Source organism: Tachysurus fulvidraco, chromosome 6 (genome assembly GCF_022655615.1).
Source record: "Tachysurus fulvidraco isolate hzauxx_2018 chromosome 6, HZAU_PFXX_2.0, whole genome shotgun sequence".
Taxonomy (NCBI): domain Eukaryota; kingdom Metazoa; phylum Chordata; class Actinopteri; order Siluriformes; family Bagridae; genus Tachysurus; species Tachysurus fulvidraco.
In genome coordinates this window covers 30798974-30825041 of record NC_062523.1, presented here as the reverse complement: position 1 = coordinate 30825041, position 26068 = coordinate 30798974, and the positions used below count along the sequence as shown (strand labels likewise).

General features: G+C 38.5%; 1 protein-coding gene and 2 long non-coding RNA genes across 7 annotated transcripts in view; 1 reads left to right on the top strand and 2 right to left on the bottom strand.

Moving 5' to 3' along the window:
• Nucleotides 1-6391: 6391 nt before the first annotated feature.
• LOC125141474 lies at nt 6392-7592 on the bottom strand. Its single transcript, XR_007140856.1, has 2 exons — nt 7460-7592; nt 6392-6795 (listed from the first exon to the last, which is right to left on the bottom strand). It is a non-coding gene; the product is annotated as an uncharacterized LOC125141474 (long non-coding RNA).
• LOC113646258 (interferon-induced protein 44-like) overlaps nt 7551-26068 on the top strand; it is a 51069-nt gene continuing 32551 nt past the window's right edge. For 2 of the 5 annotated variants that reach the window (XM_047815094.1, XM_047815095.1), the window contains exons 1-3: nt 14509-14667; nt 15001-15088; nt 20662-20928. In XM_047815094.1, coding sequence (XP_047671050.1) covers nt 15040-15088; nt 20662-20928 — 316 coding nt within the window. In that variant the 5' untranslated portion in view covers nt 14509-14667; nt 15001-15039. Of the gene's footprint in view, nt 7637-7969; nt 8237-14508; nt 14668-15000; nt 15089-15502; nt 15770-16053; nt 16085-16253; nt 16447-16555; nt 16697-16792; nt 16965-17391; nt 17493-17653; nt 18224-20661; nt 20929-26068 lie in introns of those variants that run through there. The other 3 variants (XM_047815091.1, XM_047815092.1, XM_047815093.1) reach the window with 3 other exon arrangements.
• LOC125141476 lies at nt 11210-15027 on the bottom strand. The gene is made up of 3 exons (XR_007140858.1): nt 14926-15027; nt 12626-12743; nt 11210-11419 (listed from the first exon to the last, which is right to left on the bottom strand). It is a non-coding gene; the product is annotated as an uncharacterized LOC125141476 (long non-coding RNA).

The following is a 26068-nucleotide window of genomic DNA, read 5'->3' as shown; positions in this document are numbered from 1 at the left end:
TGAAAAAGCTGAAATCAAGATTCTAAACCAGTGGAAAATGAAAGCATACTTGGATACAAAGCACAAAGCAAAGACTCCGGGACTCAAGGAAGGTGACTTTATATGGGTGAGAACCTGTACATGTAAGAAAAGGGAAATCAAATTCAGCAACCCCATGCAGGTTGTTAGAAGGAAGGGAATACATACTGTAGTTTTGAACTGAGTGATAACGAACTTGGGACATATCTCATTTGGCACCACTGAACAGAATTCACTCAGGTTTCTGAACACTGAACAATCCACTACTGCACCATGTTGTAGAAGGAAGCCACCATGGTTGTCAGGCAAACACAGCAGATTTAACAGACTCATGGGAAAAAAATGTGATCTTTGATTGAGTTGACAAAATTTGAATGATTTGATTGATGAACTGGGGGCACGGTGGCTTAGTGGGTAGCACGTTCGCCTCACACCTCCAGGGTCGGGGTTCGATTCCCGCCTCCGCCTTGTGTGTGTGGAGTTTGCATGTTCTCCCCGTGCCTCGGGGTTTCCTCCGGGTACTCCGGTTTCCTCCCCAGTCCAAAGACATGCATGGTAGGTTGATTGGCATCTCTGGAAAATTGTCCGTAGTGTGTGATTGCGTGAGTGAATGAGAGTGTGTGTGCCCAGTGATGGGTTGGCCATCCAGTGTGTGTGCCCAGTGATGGGTTGGCCATCCAGGGTGTATCCTGCCTTGATGCCCAATGACACCTGGGATAGGCACAGGCTCCCCGTGACCAGAGGTAGTTCGGATAAGCGGTAGAAAATGAGTGAGTGAGTGAGAGTGAGTGATTGACGAACTCTCTGATTGAGACAAATGTGTGGATTGAATTTGAAAGTAGAAAAAACCTTTAACATTTAGTTATTACTAAAGGATCATTAAAGGTTTCACCAACCTTTAGACTGATCAAATCACAGTAGTTGAGTTTTAACTCTTGAATCAGACTTTACAGAGTGTCTTGCCTTTCTCTGGTCAGCACACATTCAAACTTTTGGTTGTATAACAGGGGGTCACGTCCTGGAGGAATGGATATGAGATCAGTTTGAAAGGCCAATGTCACTGACGCTATGCTGTGCACTTCCTTCAATGCAAATGGATAATTATTATTATTTACTGTGTAACTATATCCTGATATAACTATAATCCTGATAAATCTTATTCAGACCTACGGAAAACTGCATTGTAAACGTTCACTGTGGTTCTCTCACTCCTCATGAAACCCTCTGCGTTAGGAACTTGGGTGTTCTTTTTGACCACAACCTTAAATTCGACAAACAGGTTAATGCTGTGGTAAAATCCATCGTTTTCCATCTTCGACAGCTTTCCAAAGTTAAATCATTTTTATCCCAAAGTGATTTCCAAACATTGATCCATGCAGTCATTATATCACGTCTAGTTTACTGCAACTCTCTTTATTATGTTGTCTCCCAATCATGTCTCTCTCGATTACAGTTGGTTCAAAATTCAGTACAGACTTCTCACTAAGACGCGCAAACATGAGTCGGTTACTTCCATCTTATCAGCCTTACTGTAATGATGAGTCGTAAGACTGAGGATCCATTTGCAGCTTTAATAGATAATCTCGGAAACAACAGGCAGAGTTCAGTACCGGTAAACACGACAGTGTGGGTAAGGCAAAAACGTAGTCAGAACAACAGGCAAAAGGTCAGGGCAGGCAGAAATCAGTCGTGAGGCAAAATACAGAAACAGATCGAAAACCAGAAACAGGAATAATCAGACAACGCTCAGAATGATAGCCGTAGCAAATCAAGACTTCGCAATGGGATCAAGTTCGTTTGCTTATTTAAGTGCGCCAGCTGATAGAGAACAGCTGGTGCACTGATTAGGCTGAGCGGGGTGTAGTGGGAAGTGTAGTCCGGGAGCGCTTAGTACTCCGGAGACGATTCTCTCCGTTGTGGGTGCGGAGGTGAGGCAGGTGTGCTGATCATGACACTTACATTGGCTTCCCGTCAAATTTAGAGTTGATTTTAAAATTTTACTTTACGTTTACAAAGTACTAAATAATCTGGCCCCTGAGTATTTGACCACTCTACTCAGGTCCACTGAGTCAGTGACTTTGTGCTCAGTGCCACAAAGCAGACGGCCAGCTCCATAGGCCGTTCAATGGCTGTGCTGGTTGCCACGGAGAGGCACCTGTGGCTCAGACCCAAGAGGGGACCCCAGGTCCGTCATCTCGGACAGGCAGGGTACAAAGCAGTCTTGATACCTGAGGGCTGGCGTTCCTAGGAGTGGCCTGTTCAGGAACGAGCCCCCAATTGCCTGCCCCGCCGCCTCCGGCATTTTGGGGGGCAGTAGGGTCTGTGCCTGCTTCCTTGCATGAATCTCCCTGGGTTAGCACATGCCAGTGCGCTGTTTCAGGGCACCTGGTAGGTCTGTGCGAGGTTGACACCGCTCTCAGACAACCAGTCAGTGATGAAACCTCTGACAGGGGTGTCTCAGTGGGTCCTAGATACTGTACGAAAAGGCTACAGGATCCAGTTCCCCTCTCATCCTCCGCACTTCCAGTGTGTGTTGCCCATGATTGTTGGTAGGCACCAGGCAGTGTTTCTCCAGGAGGAACTTCTCTCGCTCCTGAGGAAAGGGGCCATAGAGCATGTTCCCCTCCCAGAGTCAGACTCCGGCTTTTATAGCCGATATTTCGTTGTCCCCAAGAAGGATGGGGGGCTGCGTCCGGTTTTGGACCTGCGGGCTCTGAACTGTTCTCTGAAGACTTACAAGTTCAAGATGCTCGGTTATTGTGTCCCAGATCAGGTCCACAGACTGGTTTGTGATGCTCGACATCAAAGATGCTTATTTTCACACAGGCATTCTTCCAGAGCACAGGAAGTTCCTCAGGTTTGCTTTTAGGAGCGAAATGTACCAGTATTGAGTTCTTCTTTTTGGTCTAGCCCTTTCACCATGCACATTTACAAAGTGCATGGATGCTGCCCTAGCACCGTTGCATCTCCAGCGCATCTGTGTGCTGAATTACCTGGATGACTGGCTCATTCTGGCCCAGTCAAAGGCTATGGCAGCCAGTCATTGAGATGCTGTGCTTGCCTATATGAGGTCTCTAGGCCTCAGGTTGAACCCAGGAAAGTGTGTGCTGTCTCAAAGAACCACCTTTCTGGGGGTAGTATGAGAAGATGATGTGGGGACATCTGTCTCCTACTCAGGTGGCTTCCATCTTGTCAGCTCTCTGTACCTGAGGCACAGATTGTGCTCGGCCTCAATTCAGCAGCAGCCTTTGTTATTCCTTTGGGTCTGCTTCACATGAGGCCATTCCAGCTCTTCCTCCAGGGTGCAGGCTTTCATCCTCGCAGACATCCTCTCAGGGTTATAAGGCTTACGTGCCGTGGGCTTCAGTTCCTGGCCTTGGGTCCCATTTTAGTGGTGTGTCCCCGTCACTGGACTCTGGGCTGGATGTCGAAGGATGGCCGGTCTATGGGAAGGCCCCTATCGCTAATAGAAAAATTGACCTGGAGATGAGGGCTGTGTTTCTAGCATTGAAACACTTTGTCACACCTCAGGGGCTGCCATGTCTTAGAACGGACAGACAGCACTGCGGTGGTGTCTTATATACTGTAAATCATCAGGGCCCCTGTTCAGGTTGGTGCAGCAGATTCTGCTCTGGGTAGTGACCAGGTTCCAATCACTGAGAGCGTTTTTCATTCCTTGGCATGTAAATCAGGAGGCAGACTTCCTGTCAAGGCAGGTGCTGGGGCCCGGGGAGTGGCGTCTCCTTCCCCACGTGGTGGAGCGAATTTGGCAGATATTCGGCCAGGTGGAAGTCTGTGATCTTGATCTGTTCGCAAGTCTGTGTTCCCGCAAGTCCTAGCCAGATTGTGCTATGACAGTGTGTCAACCTTCTCCTAGTTGCCCCTCATTGGCCCACTCGAGTTTGGTTCACAGACCTAGTCTCCCTTCTGAACGGCACTCCATGGGAGGTTCCCATCAGGAAGGATCTCCTCTCTCAGACGCAGGGGGCAATCCTACACCCCCACCCCAATTTGTGGAGGCTTTGGGTCTTTGGGCCCCTGAGGGGGACCAGTTCCAAGAAGTAGGCCTCTTATCTGAGGTGACAGAGACTCTACTGAATGCTAGGGCTCCCTCCACTAGGAAGCTGTATGCTATGAAGTGGAGGCTTTTTCGCCTCTGGTGCGATGAACAGTGTCAGGATCCAGTTCACTGCCTGGTCGGTACAGTGCTGGAGTTCCTGCAGTCTTGCTTTTCTCGTGGCCTGTCCCCGTTTACTTTAAAGTTGTCCTTGGGGCCTCCATGGGTTGGCACACTCTGGTCCTGGAGTGGTTGCTGGAAACCCCCTTTCATCCTATGGAGTCAGCCTCTGAGAAGTTTCTGACCCTGAAGTTGGCTCTGCTCCCAGCCTTGGCCTTCTCTAAAAAGAGTGGGTGATTTGCAGGCTTTATCAATCGCCACCGGCTGCCTAGAATTTTCACCCTGACATGTACAAGGCTATTCTGCAACCCTGGGCAGGATATGTCCCTAAGCTGCCCAGGATGGCAGGCTGTCCAGTCATCCTGCAGGCCTACTGTCCCCTGCCCCATGAGTCGGCAGAACAGGAGAGGCTGCATTTGCTTTGCCCAGTAAGAGCCTTGAGGACTTATGTCCACAGCTGTAGCTCATGGCGTAACTCCTCTACCCTTTTTGTCTGTTTTGGGGGCCGGAATAGAGGTAATCACTAATCGCTAATCCTTCTTGAAGATATTTGTGCTGCGGCAGGTTCGTCCTCTCCTCTCCTCTTTATCAAGTTCAATAACCTGGACTTGGACCCTACTCCAGGGTCCCAGGTCCTGCAGGGTCATTGATGGTCTGTTCCCAGTCAGCTCGTGTCATTGTCCAGTGCGTGGCGGCGTGGGTATTTGTGTTCCCATAACGTCAGCCCTGACACAGCGTCGAGTTCCATTGAAAGAGAACTACACCAGGTTACGAAGATAACCCGGTTCCCTGAGAAAGGGAACACCCCACCTCGCTGGCCACACCCCAGGCATCCTCTACCGCTTCTTTCAGACAAATAGAAGCAGGAGCAATGTGATGTAGATGCCCTTATATGGACTTACTGGCGTGTAATCACTTCATCACATGTCTTTCCCGAGCCATTAATTTGGCGTGTGTGCACAAAGCTTAAGGCACAACTTCCTCACAGACACATTCCAATAGCGCAGGGGCGTCCATTTGTGTCTTTTTAACGGGCGTGTTCGCTTCACTTGAGTTCAATACGGTATTTTCGCGAGTGGGATGAAAATTCCTCAAAGTTTCCCAGTAGGAGCAATATCATTTGTCTAAACAATTTGTGTCAAGTTCGCTCTCAAAATGGCAGAGGAAATAAAGGTGATGATCATGTGTGCCCATGTGTATGATGTGGCTCTTTGCGGTAACACAGTAAAAAATGTGGCTCTTGGTCTCTGACTGGTTGGACACCCCTGCCATAGCGTCAGACCTGACGCAGCGTCTCGTTCCATTCTCAGGGAACGGCTTACATACGTAACCTGGTATAGTTTTTTAAGGCTTTTACATTTGTCTGTTTTTATGATTTGTTTTTACAAAGATTAAATTGTGTTTTTTATTTTTATTTCATGTACAGCACTTCGGTCAGCCTCGGCAGTTTTTAAATGTGTTTTATAAATAAAGATTGATTGATTGATATTATTTTTTGTTAATTGATTGTAAATATTATTTTTTATTATTATTTTTTCTTCAATCTAAAATTTCAAAATAGCCTTTGAGTGTGGTCTGTCTAACAGGAGTTCTTCTTGCCTGAGCTTTTTTCCCATTCAGACAAGACCACATGTCATATGACTCTAACACTGACTGGCTAGACTGGATAACAGACTCAGCAAAGAGAGAGAGGTGTCATTTTAACTCCCAGAATCGATTACATAGAAAAGATTTTGGAAATAAAATCATTTGTATTGTGGTTTCTGTGTTTGTGTTCTACTTGTGTACTATTAAAACCCAAGCGTTACAGGTACAGTATGTGACAAATAAGATGTAACATATTTAACAAATGCATTTGCAGCCTTTTATTATACAGATTGATTTACAATTTTATATAATAACATGTTTTTCCACTCATAACCATCGAGGTAAATATAAGATCAATGTTAATGATGATGGTTACTGTGGTTACTGTGCAGGGAATTCATGCAGATTCAGAATGTACATGATCATGTTCCTGTCTTTTTCCCCTAATTTCTACATAATTACAATATCTTAAAAGTTTCAATTGTAGTATTAAAGTATTCATGAGCTATCATTAAGAATTTTTCAGCATACATGAGGTGTTACGAACCCCACTTTCAACACTGCTCGTGGGGGGGGCAAGTAACATAAAAGGACACGAGAGTCAGAAAGGACAGTTTTATCAGTTTATTAATTAATTAACTGCACTCACGCATCACAGGCAACTAGTTACTTCCCTAAACCATTCATGAACACACACAACACTGAACAAAAAGGAGAATACAATGGAAACCAAAAAGAACATAGCGATCAGCAACACCTGGGCAAGACGCACACATGAAGCTCAGTTCGGTACAAAACGTCAACACGAATGTGATGGAAGAGAGGAAGAAAGAGCTTCCCTCCAGTGGGTGCCGCGCTCACTGGAAGCTAAGCCAGGGGTAGTGGCCGTGACCTGCTGACTGGAGTTCTGTGTGGAAATAGTGCAAACTCAGGCCCCCTCTTCGCTCGTTACTCTCCCCTTTTATTTCCACTAGATTATGAATGGCCGCAGGTATGCAGGGGCGGAGCCTAACCTGGGAGAAAAAAAAATTAAGAGACCAAGTCAAATTGAAAACACCACACTAATGCAAGAATAAAGGCTTAATCCGTAACAGAGGAATCAATAAACATGCAATAATTCGAGCTATAAAAAAACTGCCAGATACCTTTCACTTGTTTTCTCAGAAATGCTCCCCTTCCCCTCTGCACTTTATAACAGCAAAAGAGAAAGAAGAGTCAGCAGTCGACAGGAAGAGCAATTATAGCTTAATTATAGGGGAGCTATAATAGGGGAAGGGGAGCATTTCTGAGAAAACAAAAGTGAAAGGTATCTGGCAGTTTTTTATAGCTCGAATTATTGCATGTTTATTGATTCCTCATGTATGCTGAAACATTCTTAATTATAGCTCACACTTACAACAGCAGACAGAGAAACACACACAGACCTTAAATCTCACTCAGAGCTTCACACAAGGTAAGTTATGTTCATCTAGAAAGACCAGGTGAAGTATAGAAAACACACTCAATTCTTTATCTCATATGCAAACAACACACACACACACACCCACACACACACACACACACACCTCTACTAATGATCTTAAACCATAATAAACAAGAACCAGTTGATTCTTTTGTTGCAATGAATTTCAAGATCATTATATTCTCATTCATAAGTGTCTCATTACAGGTACAAACCTAGTTCTGTTCTACACATTAACTTCCTTTTCCTTTCTTTTGATTTTCTGCATCACCGTTCTCTCCAATCTTCAGTCTTCATTCTCTAGACTTCATTCTCTACAGGGCTCCAGCATCTAATATCAAGAATGGCAAACATTGTAGATGCAGTCATAGGACTCTTCATAACCAAACCTGGTACGTAAACACAAACTGAAACATTTTATTCAACACGGTCTAATGTTAATTTAGGGTCTTAAATATATCAGAAATTTACCACAGTGACTCTGGAACTGGTGCATTCTTGCAGAATAACTTGTTAATTATAAATTTGAATGTGTTATAATTAAATAATTATTCAGTAATTTAAACAGAGATATTGGGAGTTTGGGCTCTGTACATGACGATGGTCTAATCTAACACACGTTAGCTGGTTCAGATGAACTAATGAATGTTTAAATCTAACTTTAAGCATTTTGAAAATATATGAAAGGAAAAATTTTAATTACATTTTTTTTATCCCTTTAACAGAATTTGTCACAGTTCTGCCTGATAAACAAGTCGTACATGGACAGGATTTCATTCTTTCCTGTGAGGCAAACACAGAAGATGTAACAGTCTTATGGGAAAAGCATGGCCAAAAATTGCTTTGTGTTGAGGGCAAGCACAAAGTGAGCAAAATTGGTACAAATTGTGTCTTGGAAATTTCAAACGCTGAAGACGGTGATGAAGGAAACTACACTGTAACTCTGAGCAACAGTTCAGGTTCCACCTCATGCTCTGCATTTGTGAGAATCAGTAAGTAACAGAAGTCATTATTACATGAAATGATATCAGTTAACTAGATTCTGGTCACGTGAAAATTAAAAATTTGCACAACATGGACATGTGACATATCAAAACACTCAGCACAATGAGGGGAACTGCCCCACGGGTATTCTGGTCATGTCACGTGACGTCACGTGAATATTAACAATTTGCTCAACATGGACATGTGACATATCAAAACACTCAGCACAATGAGGGGAACTACCTCACGGGTATTCTGGTCACGTGCCGTGACGTCACGTGTAGCCCCGCCCCCAAAACAACAAGCAAGATCAAAAATTTGCACAACATGGACATGTGACATATCAAAACACTCAGCACATTGAGGGGAACTGCCCAACGGGTATTCTGGTCACGTCATGTGATGTCATGTGTAGCCCCGCCCCCAAAACAACAAGCAAAATCAAAAATTTGCACAACATGGACATGTGACATATCAAAACACTCAGCACAATGAGGGGAACTGCCCCATGGGTATTCTGGTCACGTCACCTGACGTCACGTGAGGTCACGTGAAAATTAAAAATTTGCACAACATGGACATGTGACATATCAAAACACTCAGCACAATGAAGGGAATTGCCCCACGGGTATTATGCTCACGTCACATGCTCATGTCTGCTCACCTCCAAAAGTATTGGCACCCTAGCGCTCCAGTAGCTTTCACAATCTTTCTGTCCACTCGCCTCCAAAATGCACCGGCCTTTTAAAAATTTATTTAAAAAATGCGGCCTAAGGCATTCGAGCCACATGCACCAAATTCTGATATGTCGTAGACCTTGGTCTGAAGTTTGTTGCTTCTATTTTTCTAAGCGATCGGTATTCCGGCATTCCCGGTTCGGAAGCTCAAAGTGGCCTTTTTTCCCATAGACTTCCATTATAAACTTTTGAGGTTTATAACTCGGCAAATTTTCGAGCGATTTACACCGAACTCGCACAGGTTCTTTAGGACCTTACTCCGGACGAAGTTTTTATTTCAGAGTTCTGACGGAATTTTCGGTTTTCCCGTAGTCGACGGTCAAACATTCCATAGACTTGAATAGGGAATTCCGGAAAGTCCTCTAAGCTCTCACACACACAATACATCCAACATTAAGAATTGCATGTCCTGTTCTATGCAGTATAATAAGTAGAATCCCATAATGACTGCAGTATTGACATGAAATGTCCAAACCCTCAGTAGCCACTTTTTGCCAAAAGTATTGGCACCCCACCGGGTATTCTGGTGACGTCACTCGACACCACATGACGTCACGTGTAGCCCCGCCCACAAAACAGTGAAATCAAAAATTTGCACAACATGGACATGTGACATATCAATGTCTTGCTCACTTGCTCATGCTCATGTCCACTCACATCCAAAAGTATTGGCAGCCTAGCGGTCCAGTAGCTTTCACAATCTTTCTGTCCACTCGCCTCCAAAATGCACCGGCCTTTGCGAATACTTGCACCGTCAAAGCCAACATCAAAGTTTGTCGCGACAAACTTTACAAATCTAGTTATTCATCTTCTTCTTAGACAAAAATTTATTTAAAAAAATGCGGCCTAGGGCTTTCAAGCCACATGCACTAAATTCGGATATGTCGTAGACCCTGGTCTGAAGTTTGTTGCTCCTATTTTTCTAAGCGATCGGAATTCCGGCATTCCCGGTACGGAAGCTCAAAATGGCCTTTTTTCCCATAGACTTCCATTATAAACTTTTGAGGTTTATAACTCGGCAAGTTATAAATTAAAAATTTGCACAACATGGACATGTGATATATCAAAACACTCAGCACAATGAGGGGAACTAGCCCTAGCGGTCCAGTAGCTTTTACATTCTTTCTGTCCACTCGCCTCCAAAATGCATCGGCCTTTGCAAATACTTGCACCGTCAAAGCCAACATCAAAGTTTGTCGCGACGAACTTTACAAATCTAGTTTCTTTTTACAATGCGCCTTCTAAGAATGGGAATATAGTGTTAGTGAAGTTATATGCATACCAATATTAATATTAATTCATAGCATGTTAATATTGTATTGTTTTTACAGTTATAAAAGAATGGAGGACAGTGGAATGGAATGTTTTGGTTATATGCCATTATCCATAAAGACCGTAGACGATGGCAAATGAGCAGTGGATTGCACAAATATATAAAAGTTAAATATAAAATATTATAATAATTTAATTAGTAAATATAAATATGCTGGAATCACCTTTTTTTTCTTCAGACAAGAGAGAATGTTAAAGTCTCTCAAGACATTTCAAATTTGTAATGACATCAAATAGCTCAGATTCCTCGTCTGTGGACCAGTTGGAGCAGGAAAGTCCATCAGCATAAACACCATCAAATCCATTTTTGAAGGCCAACAGTTCATCCACTGTCTAGCTGCTGCAGGATCAACAACGAGTCATACTCTATACATGAGTCTATATTACGCAATCCTACATGTGTACATGACTTCTTTTCACTATTTAAACTTTAATTAATATGGTTTTCTGTAACTTTACAGTATGAATGATTTGAATTTGCAAATGAAGAAAGATCATTTCCTTTTGCCTTCAATGATACAATGTGTGCGGAAAAAGACTCTGGAGTCCTCAGTGAAGATATCATCAGTGCTTTAAAAGGTCACATTAAAGAGGGTTACACGGTGTGTAGCACTTACACTCTATTGAATTCACATTATAGTAGTTTGCCCTAATCACATCATACATAAATAACAAATGTCACTAGAAAATACTACAAGTATAAACAGTCTTTATTGATCTCTCTTTTCTTCAGTTCAACGCTCAAACTCCACTGTCTGAAAGCAGCCTTTACTACAATAAAAACCCCACCCTGAGTGATCAGATGCACTGCCTGGTGTTGGTCATGCCAGCTGACAAAATTTCAACGCAAGATGAAAAGACTATCCAAAAAATGAAGTGTGTCATAAAAGAAGCATGAAACATAGGTGACTTAGAATAAATACATTTTGGCTGGCAGAAATTCTAGCACAGAAACATAAAATCCAATAAATTAATTATTAATCAGATCAGACTGGTTTTACACTAAAGTGACTGAATTGTTATGTGTGTGTTTCCTGATTATGCTACAGAAATTCCTCAAGTGGTTTTCTTGACAAGAGTAGACCTCGCATGTCCAATAACCAAGGAGAACCTGCAAAACGTCTACAAAAGCAAGAAGATCAAAGAGAATGTAAGTCATTTTTCTTATTTAAAACTGTAGATTTTTCTAACTACAAAATTTAACAGCATATGTATATTTGTTTGTGTGTGTGTGTGTGTGTGTGTGTGTGTGTGTGTGTGTGTGTGTGTGTGTGTGTGTGTGTGTGTGTGTCTGTTTGTGTGTTAAGCTGCAGAAATGCAGTTATGAACGAGGTGTGCCTGTGAACTGTATCTTTCCTGTCAAGAACTATCATGAGCAGATCCACATGAATGAAAATATAAACTGCCTGATGCTTGATGTCTTAACAAAGATGATCTACTTTGATAATGACTATATGCTCAAAAAGAGTTCACAACAATAAAAATGTGAACAATCAAAATGTGAATAAAGAAAGTTCACATGATAAGTGAAAAACAATTTTAAAGTTTGTCTAATGAGTTACTCAGATATTCATATTAATCCAATAATTAATGCAAATATATTAATGATTACATTTAATTTAGCTTTTTTAGTATGTAAAAGACTTTGGTAAAGGATTTTACTTGATTATAGAATTGATTTGGAATTGTGCATCAGTATCACAGCCTGAATAAAGAGTGTAATGCTAACATGGAGCTTTTCAGACATTTCAGATCTTTTATATTTAGCTCAGTTTCTGTAATGTAATAGGATTTATGTGGATATATTTTCATATATTGAATGACATTTTATCTGCTTTTTTATTTTACAAATTCAGATGTGTTATTATTAATTTGTGAATAAAACTATACAATGCATACCCATGTGTTTGATCACATTTTTACCAATAAAATGTAAATTTTACATAATGAAACTTTATAAGCCATTACAAAATAATTAGCTTAAACAATACAAAGGATGCAACAAACATTTCCTGCTACAGTAAATATACATTTACAGTGAATGAAATGAAATACTGGTGATGGCCACCAGAGAATGTTAGTAAAATTAAATGGTTTCTAACAAACTGCAACAATAATTTCAATAAACTGACAGATTTTAAAAAGGTCTTTGATTGATTTGATTCGACAAATTCTTTGATTGAGACAAATGTGTGGATTGAATTTGAAAACGGAAAAAAAAAATCTTTCGACATTAATCATCAAGCATAATAGAATTCTATCATTTCATTAGTTATATTATGAGGTATCATTAGTTATTACTAAGGGATCATTAAAGGTTGCACCAACCTCTAGATCAAGTCACAGTAGTTGAGTTTTAACTCTTGAAGCAGACTTTACAGAGTGTCTTGCTTTTCTCTGGTCAGCACACATTCAAACTTTTGGTTGTATAACAGGGGGTCACGTCCTGGAGGAATGGATATAAGATCAGTTTTAAAGGCCAATGTCACTGATGCTATGCTGTGCATTTCCTTCAATGCAAATGATTAATTTTTATTATTTACTGTGTAACTATATCCTGTTATAAATTTTTGTTAATTGCCTTTAATACTTTGATTTTGTTAATACAAATGTTTATTCAGCCCTGCTGAGTTTTGCACAGTGCTTTCAGCTAAATGAAAAATTGCCACATGAAATATGTTGCAACTTCCTCCACACCCCTGCCATAGCATCAGCCCTTATGCGGCGTCTCGCTCCCTTCTCAGGGAAAGCGGGTTACATACGTAACCTGGTGTAGTTTTTTTTAATGCTTTTACATTTGTCTAATGTTTTTATGATTTGTTTTTACAAAGATTAAATTGTGTTTTTTATTTTTGTTTGATGTACAGCACTTCGGTCAGCCTCGGCTGTTTTTAAATGTGTTTTACAAATAAAGATTGATTGATTGATTGATATTATTTTTTCTTAATTGCCTTTAATACTTTGATTTTGTTAATACAAATATTTATTCAGCTCTGCTGAGATCTTCACAGTGCTTTCAAATGCCAAAATGCCACATGAAATACGCCGCAACTGCCTCCACATGTTTAGTTAACGGGTTTGGTCTGAATTTTGTACACTGTGATTGAACATCTTAGACACACTGCAGGTAAATAAGCACTAAAATTTATGATGAAGTTAAAATTTCAACCTTTAGACTCATTTAATGCATATCCACAATATTTCTAATAATTAAAATGACAAATTTAAATGAAATTCATACACACACACACACACACACACACACACACACACACACACACACACACACACACACACACACACACACACACACAGAGCAGTCAAAATTAAAGTAAAAGCTGAAATAAAAACAAAAAGCACTGAAAAAGAGGAGACACAAAAGCCAATCAGAAAAAAAAAAACTCAGTGTTTTTTTATCAGGTTGTTATAAAAAAAAATATACACCACCCTGATCTTGGGCTTCCTGCCCAAATCATTCACACTGCCTTTTGCCACCATATAAGGGAGTGAATCCTCCTGATCTATCATCATCTGACAGAGTTATTATCAATGCAGCATTTTTTTCTTCAATCTAAAATTTCAAAATAGCCTTTGAGAGTGTTCTGTCTAACAGGAGTTCTTCTTGCATGAGCTTTCTTTCCCATTCAGACAAGACCCCATGTCATATGACTCTAACACTGACTGGCTAGACTGGATAACAGACTCAGCAAAGAGAGAGAGGTGTCATTTTAACTCCCAGAATCGATTACATAGAAAAGATTTTCGAAAAAAAAAAATCATTTGTATTGTGGTTTCTGTGTTTGTGTTCTACTTGTGTACTATTAAAACCGAAGCGTTACAGGTACAGTATGTGACAAATAAGATGTAACATATTTAACAAATGCATTTGCAGCCTTTTATTATACAGATTGATTTACAATTTTATATAATAACATGTTGTTCCACTCATAACCATCGAGGTAAATATAAGAACAATGTTAATGATGATGGTTACTGTGGTTACTGTGTAGGGAATTCATGCAGATTCAGAATGTACATGATCATGTTCCTGTCTTTAGTCCCTAATTTCTACATAATTACAATATCTTAAAAGTATCAATTGTAGTATTAAAGTATTCATGAGCTATAATTAAGAATGTTTCAGCATATTGGAGGAATCAATAAACATGCAATAATTCGAGCTATAAAAAACTGCCAGATACTTTCACTTTTGTTTTCTCAGAAATGCGCCCCTTCCCCTCTGCACTTTATAACAGCAAAAGATAAAGAAGAATCAGCAGTCGAGAGGAAGACGAGCTGAGCTGCACACTTAGAACAGCAGACAGAGAAACACACACAGACCTTAAATCTCACTCGAAGCTTCACACAAGGTAAGTTATGTTCACTTAGAAAGATCAGGTGTAGTATAGAAAACACACTCAATTCTTTATCTCATATGCAAACAAAACACACACACACACACACACACACACACACACACACACACACACACACACACACACACACACACACACACCTCTACTAACAATCTTAAACCATAATAAACAAGAACCAGTTGATTCTTTTGTTGCAATGAATTTCAAGATCATTATATTCTCATTCAGAAGTGTCTCATTACAGGTACAAACCTAGTTCTGTTCTGCATATTAACTTCCCTTTTCTTTCTTTTGATTTTCTGCATCACTGTTCTCTTCATTCTTCAGACTTCATTCTCTACAGGGCTACAGCATCTAATATCAAGAATGGCAAACATTGTAGATGCAGTCATAGGACTCTTCATAACCAAACCTGGTATGTAAACACAAACTGAAACATTTCATTCAATACGGTCTAATGTTAATTTAGGGTCTGAAATATAGCAGAAATTTACCACAGTGACTCTGGAACTGGTGCATTCTTACAGAATAACTTGTTAATTATAAATTTGAATGTGTTATAATTAAATAATTATTCAGTAATTTAAACAGAGATATTGGGAGTTTGGGCTCTGTACATGACGATGACCTAATCTAACACACGTTAGCTGGTTTAGATGAACTAATGAATGTTTAAATCTAACTTTAAGCATTTTGAAAATATATGAAAGGAAAAATTCTGAGGAGTGTACGGTTGGCTCGACATGCTCATGACCTGAAATAGAAACATATGTCTATATACATTTTATAATATTTGAATTTAATTACATTTTTCTTATCCGTTTAACAGAATTTGTCACAGTTCTGCCTGATAAACAAGTTGTACATGGACAGGATTTCATTCTTTCCTGTAAGGCAAAGACAGAAGATGTAACAGTCTTATGGGAAAAGCGTGGCCAAAAATTGCTTTGTGTTGAGGGCAAGCACAAAATGAGTAAAATTGGTACAAATTGTGTCTTGGAAATTTCAAACGCTGAGGACGGTGATGAAGGAAACTACACTGTAACTCTGAGCAACAAATTAGGTTCCACTTCATGCTCTGCATTTGTGAGAATCAGTAAGTAACAGAAGTCATTATTGCATGAAATGATATCAGTTAACTAGAGTAATGCTAATAATAACTTTTCCTAATCAGACAAATACATAGCAATGACTATATAATGGGTGGTGAAAATTGTACAGGTTTAAAATGTTTCAGTGCTAATAAATAAAGGAGGGCGGAATTTCTTTTCACAATGCACCTCCTAAAAATGGGAATATACTGTTAGTATATACACACAGTATATACATACTAATATTAATATTAATTCATAGCATGTTAATATTGTGTTGTTTTTACAGTTATAAAAGAATGGAGGACAGTGGACTGGAAGTAAGTTCACAAACATGTTTTGGTTATATGTAAAGTACAATTATCTATAAAGATCTTAGACGATGGCACATACACAGTGGATTACACAAATATATATAAGTTAAATATGAAATATCATAATAATTTAATTAGTAAATATAAATATGTTGGAATCACCTTTTTTCTTCAGAAAAGAGAGAATGTTAAAGTCTCTCAAGACATTTCAAATTTGTAATGAAGTTCAAGAGCTCCGATTCCTCCTCTGTGGACCAGTTGGAACAGGAAAGTCCAGCACCATAAACACCATCAGATCCATTTTTGAAGGCCGTCAGTTTATCGACTGTCTGGCTGCTTCAGGAACAACAACGAGTCATACTCTACGTGTGAGTCTACTGTATATTACACAGTCCTATGTGTGTGACTTCATTTCACTTTGTATGCATGAGACAGTTATCTAGTTAAACATTAACATGGTTTTCTGTAACATTACAGTATGAACGATATCAAATCGCAAATGAAGAAGGATCATTTCCTTTTGCCTTCAATGATATAATGGGTGCAGAAACAGACTCTGGAATCCTTAATGAAGATATCATCAGTGCTTTAAAAGGTCACATTAAAGAGGGTTACACGGTGTGTAACACTTACACTCTATTGAATTCACATTACAGTAGTTTGCATAAAATACTACATGTATAAACAATCTTTATTGAACCCTCTTTTCTTCAGTTCAACTCTGAAACTCCACTGTCTGAAAGCAGCCTTTACTACAATAAAAACCCCACCCTGAGTGATCAGATGCACTGCCTGGTGTTCGTCATGCCAGCTGACAAAATTTCAACCCAAGACCCAAGGTTTCTCCAAAAAATGAAGAGTGTCGTAAAAACAGCAAGCAGCATGGGTGAGTCATTCATGAACTCTGTAACATTAATTAAATTAATTAATTAAATATAATTTATAAGTTAATTACATTTAATTTAATCAAATAATTTTTTTCCTCTCCATTTGTCTAACAATAAAAACAAAACAGCACTATTAAAATCTTGACTGCTCTGATGCTCTGACTCACATGATTCTCATTTCTACATCGAGACCAAAACCTCGCTCTCCATAATAGCGTAACTGGATCATATAACGTGTATGAAACATATGGATTAAGATTGTCTGCAGTTTAGAATACCTAGAAATATTTGGAACTGGAAGAAATTTTAGCACAGAAACATAAAAGCCAATAAACTAATCATTAGTCAGACTGCAAAAATCCAGCACACTTCTATGGCACTGAAATGACTGAATTGTTCTGTGTGTGTTTCCTGATGATGCTACAGGAATACCTCATGTGGTTTTCATGACAAGAGTAGACCACGCATGTCTATTAACCAAGGAGAACCTGCAAAATGTCTACAAAAGCAAGAAGATCAAAGACAATGTGAGTCATTTTTCATACTGAAAACTGTAGAGTTTTGTTACTACAAATTTTGACATCATATGTATATTTTTGTGTGTGTGTGTGTGTGTGTTTGTGTGTGTGTGTTTTTGTGTGTGTGTGTGTGTCTGTGTTTGTGTGTGTGTGTGTCTGTGTTTGTCCAGATGGAGAAATGCAGTAATGAACTGGGTGTGACTGTGAACCGTATCTTTCCTGTCTTAAACTATCACGAGCAGATCCACATGAATGAAGATATAAACTGCCTGATGCTCGATGCCTTAACACAGATTATCCACTTTGCTAATGACTATGTGCTCAAAAAGAGTTCACAACAACAATCAAAATGTGAATAAAGAAAGTTCACATGATAAGTGACAAACAATATTAAAGCTTGTCTAATGAGTCACTCATATTCATATTAATCCAATTCTTAATGCTACTATTAAGAATTTCATTTCATTTTGCTTTTTAAGTATATAAAAGAATTTAGATTTTTACTTGATTATAGAATGTATTTGGAATTGTGCACCAGTATCACAGCCTGAATAAAGAGTGTAATGCTAACATGGAGCTTTTCAGACATTTCGGATCTTTTATATTTAGCTTTGTTTCTGTAATGTAATAGGATTTATGTGGATATATTTTCATATATTGAATGTTACATTTTATCTGCTTTTAAATTTAAAAAATTCAGATGTATTATTATTAATGTGTGAATAAAACTATACAATGCATACCCATGAGTTTGATCACATTTTTATGAATAAATTGTGAATATTACATAATGAAACTTTATAAGCCATTAAAAAATAATTAGCTTAAACAATACAAAGGATGCAACAAACATTTCCTGCTACAGTAAATATACACTTACAGTGAATGAAATGAAATACCAGTGATGGCAACCAGAGAATGTTAGTAAAATTAAATGGTTTCTAACAAACTGCAACAATAATTTCAACGAACTGACACATTTTAAAAAGGTATTTGATTGATTTGATTGACAAACTTTCTGATTGAGACAAATGTGTGGATTGAATTTGAAAATGGAAAAAAAAATCATTTCAACATTAATCATCAAGCAGATTCAAGAAAACTCAGAGTAACAAAACCCAAACCCAGAGTTGTATCATTTCATTAGTTATATTATGAGGTGTATCATTAGTTATTACTAAGGGATTATTAAAGGTTGCACCGACCTCTAGATCAAGTCACAGTAGTTGAGTTTTAACTCTTGAAGCAGACTTTACAGTGTCTTGCTTTTCTCTGGTCAGCACACATTCAAACTTTTGGTTGTATAACAGGGAGTCACGTCCTGGAGGAATGGATATGAGATCAGATTTAAAGGCCAATGTCACTGATGCTATGCTGTGCATTTCCTTCAATGCAAATGATTAATTTTTATTATTTACAGTGTAACTATATCCTGTTATTATTTTTTGTTAATTGCCTTTAATACTTTGATTTTGTTAATACAAATGTTTATTCAGCCCTGCTGAATTTTTCACAGTGCTTTAAGCTAAATGAAAAATTGCCATATGAAATACGTTGCAACTTCCTCCACACCCCTGCCATAGCGTCAGCCCTTATGCGGCGTCTCGGTCCCTTCTCAGGGAAACCGGGTTACATACGTAACCTGGTGTCGTTTTTTTAAGGCTTTTACATTTGTCTAATGTTTTTATGATTTGTTTTTACAAAGATTAAATTGTGTTTTTTATTTTTTGTTTGATGTACAGTACTTCGGTCAGCCTCGGCTGTTTTTAAATGTGTTTTATAAATAAAGATTGATTGATAGTATGTTTTCTTAATTGCCTTTAATACTTTGATTTTGTTAATACAAATATTTATTCAGTCCTGCTGAGTTTTTCCCAGTGCTTTCAGCTAAATGCCAAAAGGCCACATGAAATACACCACAACTGCCTCCACATGTTTAGTTATCAGGCTTGGTCTGAATTTTGTTCACTGTGATTGAACATCTTAGACACACTGCAGGTAAATAAGCACTAAAATTTAAGATGAAGTTAAAATTTCAACCTTTAGACTCATTTAATGTATATGCACAATATTTCTAATAATTAAAATGACAAATTTAAATGAATCAATTGTAGTATTAAAGTATTCATGAGCTATAATTAAGAATTTTTCAGCATACATGAGGAATCAATAAACATGCAATAATTCGAGCTATAAAAAAAACTGCCAGATACCTTTCACTTTTGTTTTCTCAGAAATGCGCCCCTTCCCCTCTGCACTTTATAACAGCAAAAGATAAAGAAGAGTCAGCAGTCGAGAGGAAGACGAGCTGAGCTGCACACTTAGAACAGCAGACAGAGAAACACACACAGACCTTAAATCTCACTCGAAGCTTCACACAAGGTAAGTTATATTCATTTAGAAAGATCAGGTGTAGTATAGAAAACACACTCAATTCTTTATCTCATATGCAAACAAAACACACACACACACACACACACACCTCTACTAATGATCTTAAACCATAATAAACAAGAACCAGTTGATTCTTTTGTTGCAATGAATTTCAAGATCATTACATTCTCATTCATAAGTGTCTCATTACAGGTACAAACCTAGTTCTGTTCTACACATTAACTTCCTTTTCCTTTCTTTTGATTTTCTGCATCACTGTTCTCTTCATTCTTCAGACTTCATTCTCTACAGGGCTACAGCATCTAATATCAAGAATGGCAAACATTGTAGATGCAGTCATAAGACTCTTCATAACCAAACCTGGTATGTAAACACAAACTGAAACATTTCATTCTAATTTAGGTTCTGAAATATATCAGAAATTTACCACAGTGACTCTGGAACTGGTGCATTCTTGCAGAATAACTTGTTAATTATAATTCTGAATGTGTTCAAATGAAATAATTATTCAGTAATTTAAACAGAGATATTGGGAGTTTGGGCTCTGTACATGACGATGGCCTAATCTAACACACGTTAGCTGGTTCAGATGAACTAATGAATGTTTAAATCTAATTTTAAGCATTTTGAAAATATATGAAAGGAAAAATTCTAACAGAATTCTTTAAGCATCCTGAGGAGTGTACGGTTGGCTCGACATGCTCATGACCTGAAATAGAGACATATGTCTATACACATTTTATAATATTTGAATTTAATTACATTTTTCTTATCCGTTTAACAGAATTTGTCACAGTTCTGGCTGATAAACAAGTCGTACATGGACAGGATTTCATTCTTTCCTGTGAGGCAAAGACAGAAGATGTAACAGTCTCATGGGAAAAGCATGGCCAAAAATTGCGTTGTGTTGAGGGCAAGCACAAAATGAGAAAAATTGGCACAAATTGTGTCTTGGAAATTTCAAACGCTGAGGACGGTGATGAAGGAAACTACACTGTAACTCTGAGCAACAAATTAGGTTCCACCTCATGCTCTGCATTTGTGAGAATCAGTAAGTAACAGAAGTCATTATTACATAAAATGATATCAGTTAACTAGAGTAATGCTAATAATAACTTTTCCTAATCAGACAAATACATAACAATGACTATATAATGGGTGGTGAAAATCATACAGGTTTAAAATATTTCAGTGCTAATAAATAAAGGAGGGCATAATTTCTTTTCACAATGCACCTCCTAAAAATGGGAATATACTGTTAGTATATACACACAGTATATACATACTAATATTAATATTAATTCATAGCATGTTAATATTGTGTTGTTTTTACAGTTATAAAAGAATGGAGGACAGTGGACTGGAAGTAAGTTCACAAACATGATTTGGTTATATGTAAAGTACAATTATCCATAAAGATCTTAGACGATGGCACATACACAGTGGATTACACAAATATATATAAGTTAAATATGGAATATCATAATAATTTAATTATTAAATATAAATATGCTGGAATCACCTTTTTTCTTCAGAAAAGAGAGAATGTTAAAGTCTCTCAAGACATTTCAAATTTGTAATGAAGTTCAAGAGCTCCGATTCCTCGTCTGTGGACCAGTTGGAAAAGGAAAGTCCAGCACCATAAACACCATCAGATCCATTTTTGAAGGCCGTCAGTTTATCGACTGTCTGGCTGCTTCAGGATCAACAACGAGTCATACTCTACGTGTGAGTCTACTGTATATTACACAGTCCTATGTGTGTGACTTCATTTCACTTTGTATGCATGAGACAGTTATCAAGTTAAACATTAACATGGTTTTCTGTAACATTACAGTATGAACGATATCAAATTGCAAATGAAGAAGGATCATTTCCTTTTGCCTTCAATGATATAATGGGTGCAGAAACAGACTCTGGAATCCTTAATGAAGATATCATCAGTGCTTTAAAAGGTCACATTAAAGAGGGTTACACGGTGTGTAACACTTACACTCTATTGAATTCACATTACAGTAGTTTGCATAAAATACTACATGTATAAACAATCTTTATTGAACCCTCTTTTCTTCAGTTCAACTCTGAAACTCCACTGTCTGAAAGCAGCCTTTACTACAATAAAAACCCCACCCTGAGTGATCAGATGCACTGCCTGGTGTTCGTCATGCCAGCTGACACAATTTCAATTCATTCCTTTCCTCTCCATTTGTGTAACAATAAAAATAAAACAGCACTATTAAAATCTTGACTGCTCTGATGCTCTGACTCAAATGATTCTGATTTCTACATTGAGACCAAAACCTCGCTCTCCATAATAGCATAATTAGATCATATTACATGTATGAAACATATGAATTAAGATTGTCTGCAGTATAGAATAACTAGAAATATTTGAACTGGAAAAAATTAATTTGGGTTGGCAGAAAGTTTAGCACAGAAACATAAAAGCCAATAAACTAATCATTAGTCAGACTGCAAAAATCCAGCACACTTTTATGGCATTGAAATGACTGAATTGTTATGTGTGTTTTTCCTGATGATGCTACAGGAATACCTCATGTGGTTTTCTTGACAAGAGTAGACCATGCATGTCCATTAACCAAGGAGAAACTGCAAAATGTCTACAAAAGCAAGAAGATCAAAGACAATGTGAGTCACTTTTCATACTGAAAACTGTAGAGTTTTGTTACTACAAATTTTGACATCATATGTATATTTTTAGTTATCAGGCTTGGTCTGAACTTTGTACACTGTGATTGAACATCTTAGACACACTGCACTAAAGCCCTAAAATTTTTAAGATAAACCAGAAGGTTTTTATTATTAATGGTGGGGTGCACGATGCTTCAGAAAACTGGGTCGGGCTGAATAACAAAACAAACTTGAAGCCAAAGAGCTGAAAGGGGCATTTCTTGTCAATATGCGATGGAGAGAGTGTTCAGTGTGCATGTCTGACATTAGCCTCTGCCGTTACCTCTGTTTTGGGTTCTAGGTGTTGAACGTCGTCTTCCGCGTGAAACGGAGCTAAACATTTGACGGTACATCACACAGTACTCCAAAAACACATTTGTATCAGCATAGTGTTACTCATTGAGTTAATTTATTTATAAAAATACCCCCTCGGTCAGCTGCCCCAGCAGGTTCCACCATAATAGTTGCCTGGGTTGCGTATTTATGTGTGGGCGAAGCTATAAATAGAGGGGTGACACCCATTTATGTTAGGAGCGTGTTTGTTTTCTTGATTTCAAATGTCAACATTGGCTTTCAAACATCGTGCACCCCACCTTTAATGAAAAACAAAATCCAAACCCACATGGCCCTGTGTGAAAAAGTGTTTGTATTTTGTTTTTCCTTAGAAATAAAAACCTTCATTTAAAAGCTGCATGTTGTGTTTACTTGTGTTATCTTTGACTAATATTTAAATTTGTTTGATGATCTGAAACATTAAAATGTGACAAATGTGCAAAAAAAAAAAAAAATCAGGAAGGGGCCAATACAGTATATAAATATAAATCCTCTCTCTTAGTGGCACCCAGGAAAATGATAAAACAGCAGGAAAGAAAAAAATAACAATATGAGTACAATTTTTATGATGATGGTTACTGTGGTTACTGTGCAGGAAATTCAAGACAAGCATGAGCATGCAGATTCAGAATGTACTGTATTTTATTTCTACATAATTACAATAGCTTAAAAGTTTCAATTGTTCATTATTCATGAGCTATAATTAAGAATGTTCCAGCATACATGAGGAATCATTAAACATATAATAATTCAAGCTATAAAAACTGCCAGATAACTTTCACTTTCATTCTCTCAGTTATCCTCCACTTCCCCTCTGCAGCAAACAGCAAAAGATAAAGAAGAATCAGCAGTCGAGAGGAAGACGAGCTGAGCTGCACATTTAGAACAGCAGACAGAGAAACACACACAGACCTTAAATCTCACTCGGAGCTTCACACAAGGTAAGTTATGTTCATTTAGAAAGATCATGTGTAGTATAGAAAACGTACTCACTTCTTTCTCTCATATGCAAACAAAATACACACATGTACACACATGAACACACAGATGCACGCACACACGCACACACACACACACAGGCATAAACACACACACCTCTACTAATGATCTTCAACCATAATAAACAAGAACCAGTTGATTGTCTTGTTGCTATTAATTTCACGATCATTATATTCTCATTCATAAATGTCTTTATTACAAATACAACCTAGTTCTGTTCTACACATTTACTTCCTCTTTCTTTCTTTTGACTTGCTGCAGCACTGTTTTATTCTCCACAGGGCTACAGCATCTAATGCCAAAATGAATAAGATTCTAATGCAACTTTAAATGTTTCTAATGTGAATTTAGTACCATGAAATTCAGATTATATTAAAACAAACACAACCGAATGTGGCGGGAGCGGTGTGGTGTGTTAGGAGGTACGTGTGAGAACTGTACAGCTTATCACACACAAACCCAAGTTTATCTATTTGTAACCAATTCGACTATGCCACCTGGGAGGGTTAAACCTAGGAAATAGAAGTAAACCCCAGTGTTTGTTATCAGAACACACATGTTCGATTCTCTTATAAATAAGTGTAGGCAAGAAACGTGGGCATCATATAAAAAGTACAACGTTTATTGAATACTTGCAATTAAAATAAAAACTCACTTAAAATATGCTCAATCCTAAAGAGCCCTTACTATCAGCTTAAATCAACATTACAAAAACAACAAAAAAGAAAAGATGTCTTCACTGTTGAGAAGGTCCAGTGACAGACAAGTACACAAATAACGACGATCAAATTAAAAAAAATAATAAACAACTTTACGCAACTTCTAAAGAGACAAAACAAAATATCAAAATTAAATACAGGGCTGGGGTTAAAAATTATAAATTATAACTAGGGTTAGTTATCCAACCGCACACTTCCACACACACACACACCTCACCGTGAACTCAGAGCACACACTCGTACATTTCAAGAATGTCGCACAGCACACGTTGGAATAGCACCACCACCAAAAGGTCTTTCACCCGTGGGACCCCCAGCTCCTGAAAGAAATCAAAACCAAAATAAATACATATAAAAAAGAAAGAGAATGAATGAAAAGCAAATAGAAGTCACGATTCAACACAACAGAAAACTTTATAAAAAGTTTGAGGGAAACAGGACTCAAAAGGAGCAGCCACGTCGTTCTTAGGCCAGCCCCAAGAACCACCCCAGAGTAGACCAGAGCAGGTCAGTTAAAACTATCCCAGAAACCAGATGGCAGCAGCAGAAGTCCCTTTAAATGACTGTAAGCCAATGTTAGTCACTCGGCGCACAGTGGAGGAAAAAGTAAACTGCAGTGATAATTGCCAGGATGAAAAGAGAGGGAGAATCATATAACAAATAGTAACAAAACAGAATTACTAGTAATTTTGCAAATACACAAATTCCCCTTAGCAAAACCGAATAAAACTTACCAAGTGCGGATAGATGAATTCACGAGGATCAATTCACCGTTCAGGATACGCAGCCCTCAAATAACCGCTATTAAACCAAAGTACAAGGACTGCACATTATTCACGCCACCCACCCTGTATTGAAGCTAGACATTGTATGCAACTTCCTCATACCTGAAAGGTGGGCAGCAAACAGATCCGAACACCAACCGACAGGGACACACACAATGATGAAAAGACAGGCTAAGGGTGCAATAAACGAGCCATTAGTGCAACGAATAAAGATAAATAAAACTGAGTTAGCCAATGCTACATGCTAACAGCACATACCTGAAATGCTATAGTAACAGAAAAAGGGGAGGATACGGACGTGACGCATCCCAGGCTCAAAACCAACCCGCTCTAAATAGTGCCTGCTCAATACTGATTGGTGGTCATGAGCGTCAATCACCACTTGTAACTCGTTCATACGGTCACAATCCACCCCCAGCTTCTGCATCGTCGCCCCGACGGTGAACTAACCCAAAAGCCCACACTCTTAACCTTCAGTCCCAAGGATGGAACAAAGCCCCAGCTGTACTACCCACCATACTAGACACCATACCCAGCCCCAGTGATCACGGAAGATGATGTATATTAGAGTGCTGCCCAGTAGTACTCCTTCCAGTCCTTCTCACCATACTCTCCCCCACAGAAGCAGAGGGTAAAGGAAGGTTCACTGCTGGCTGCACATTCA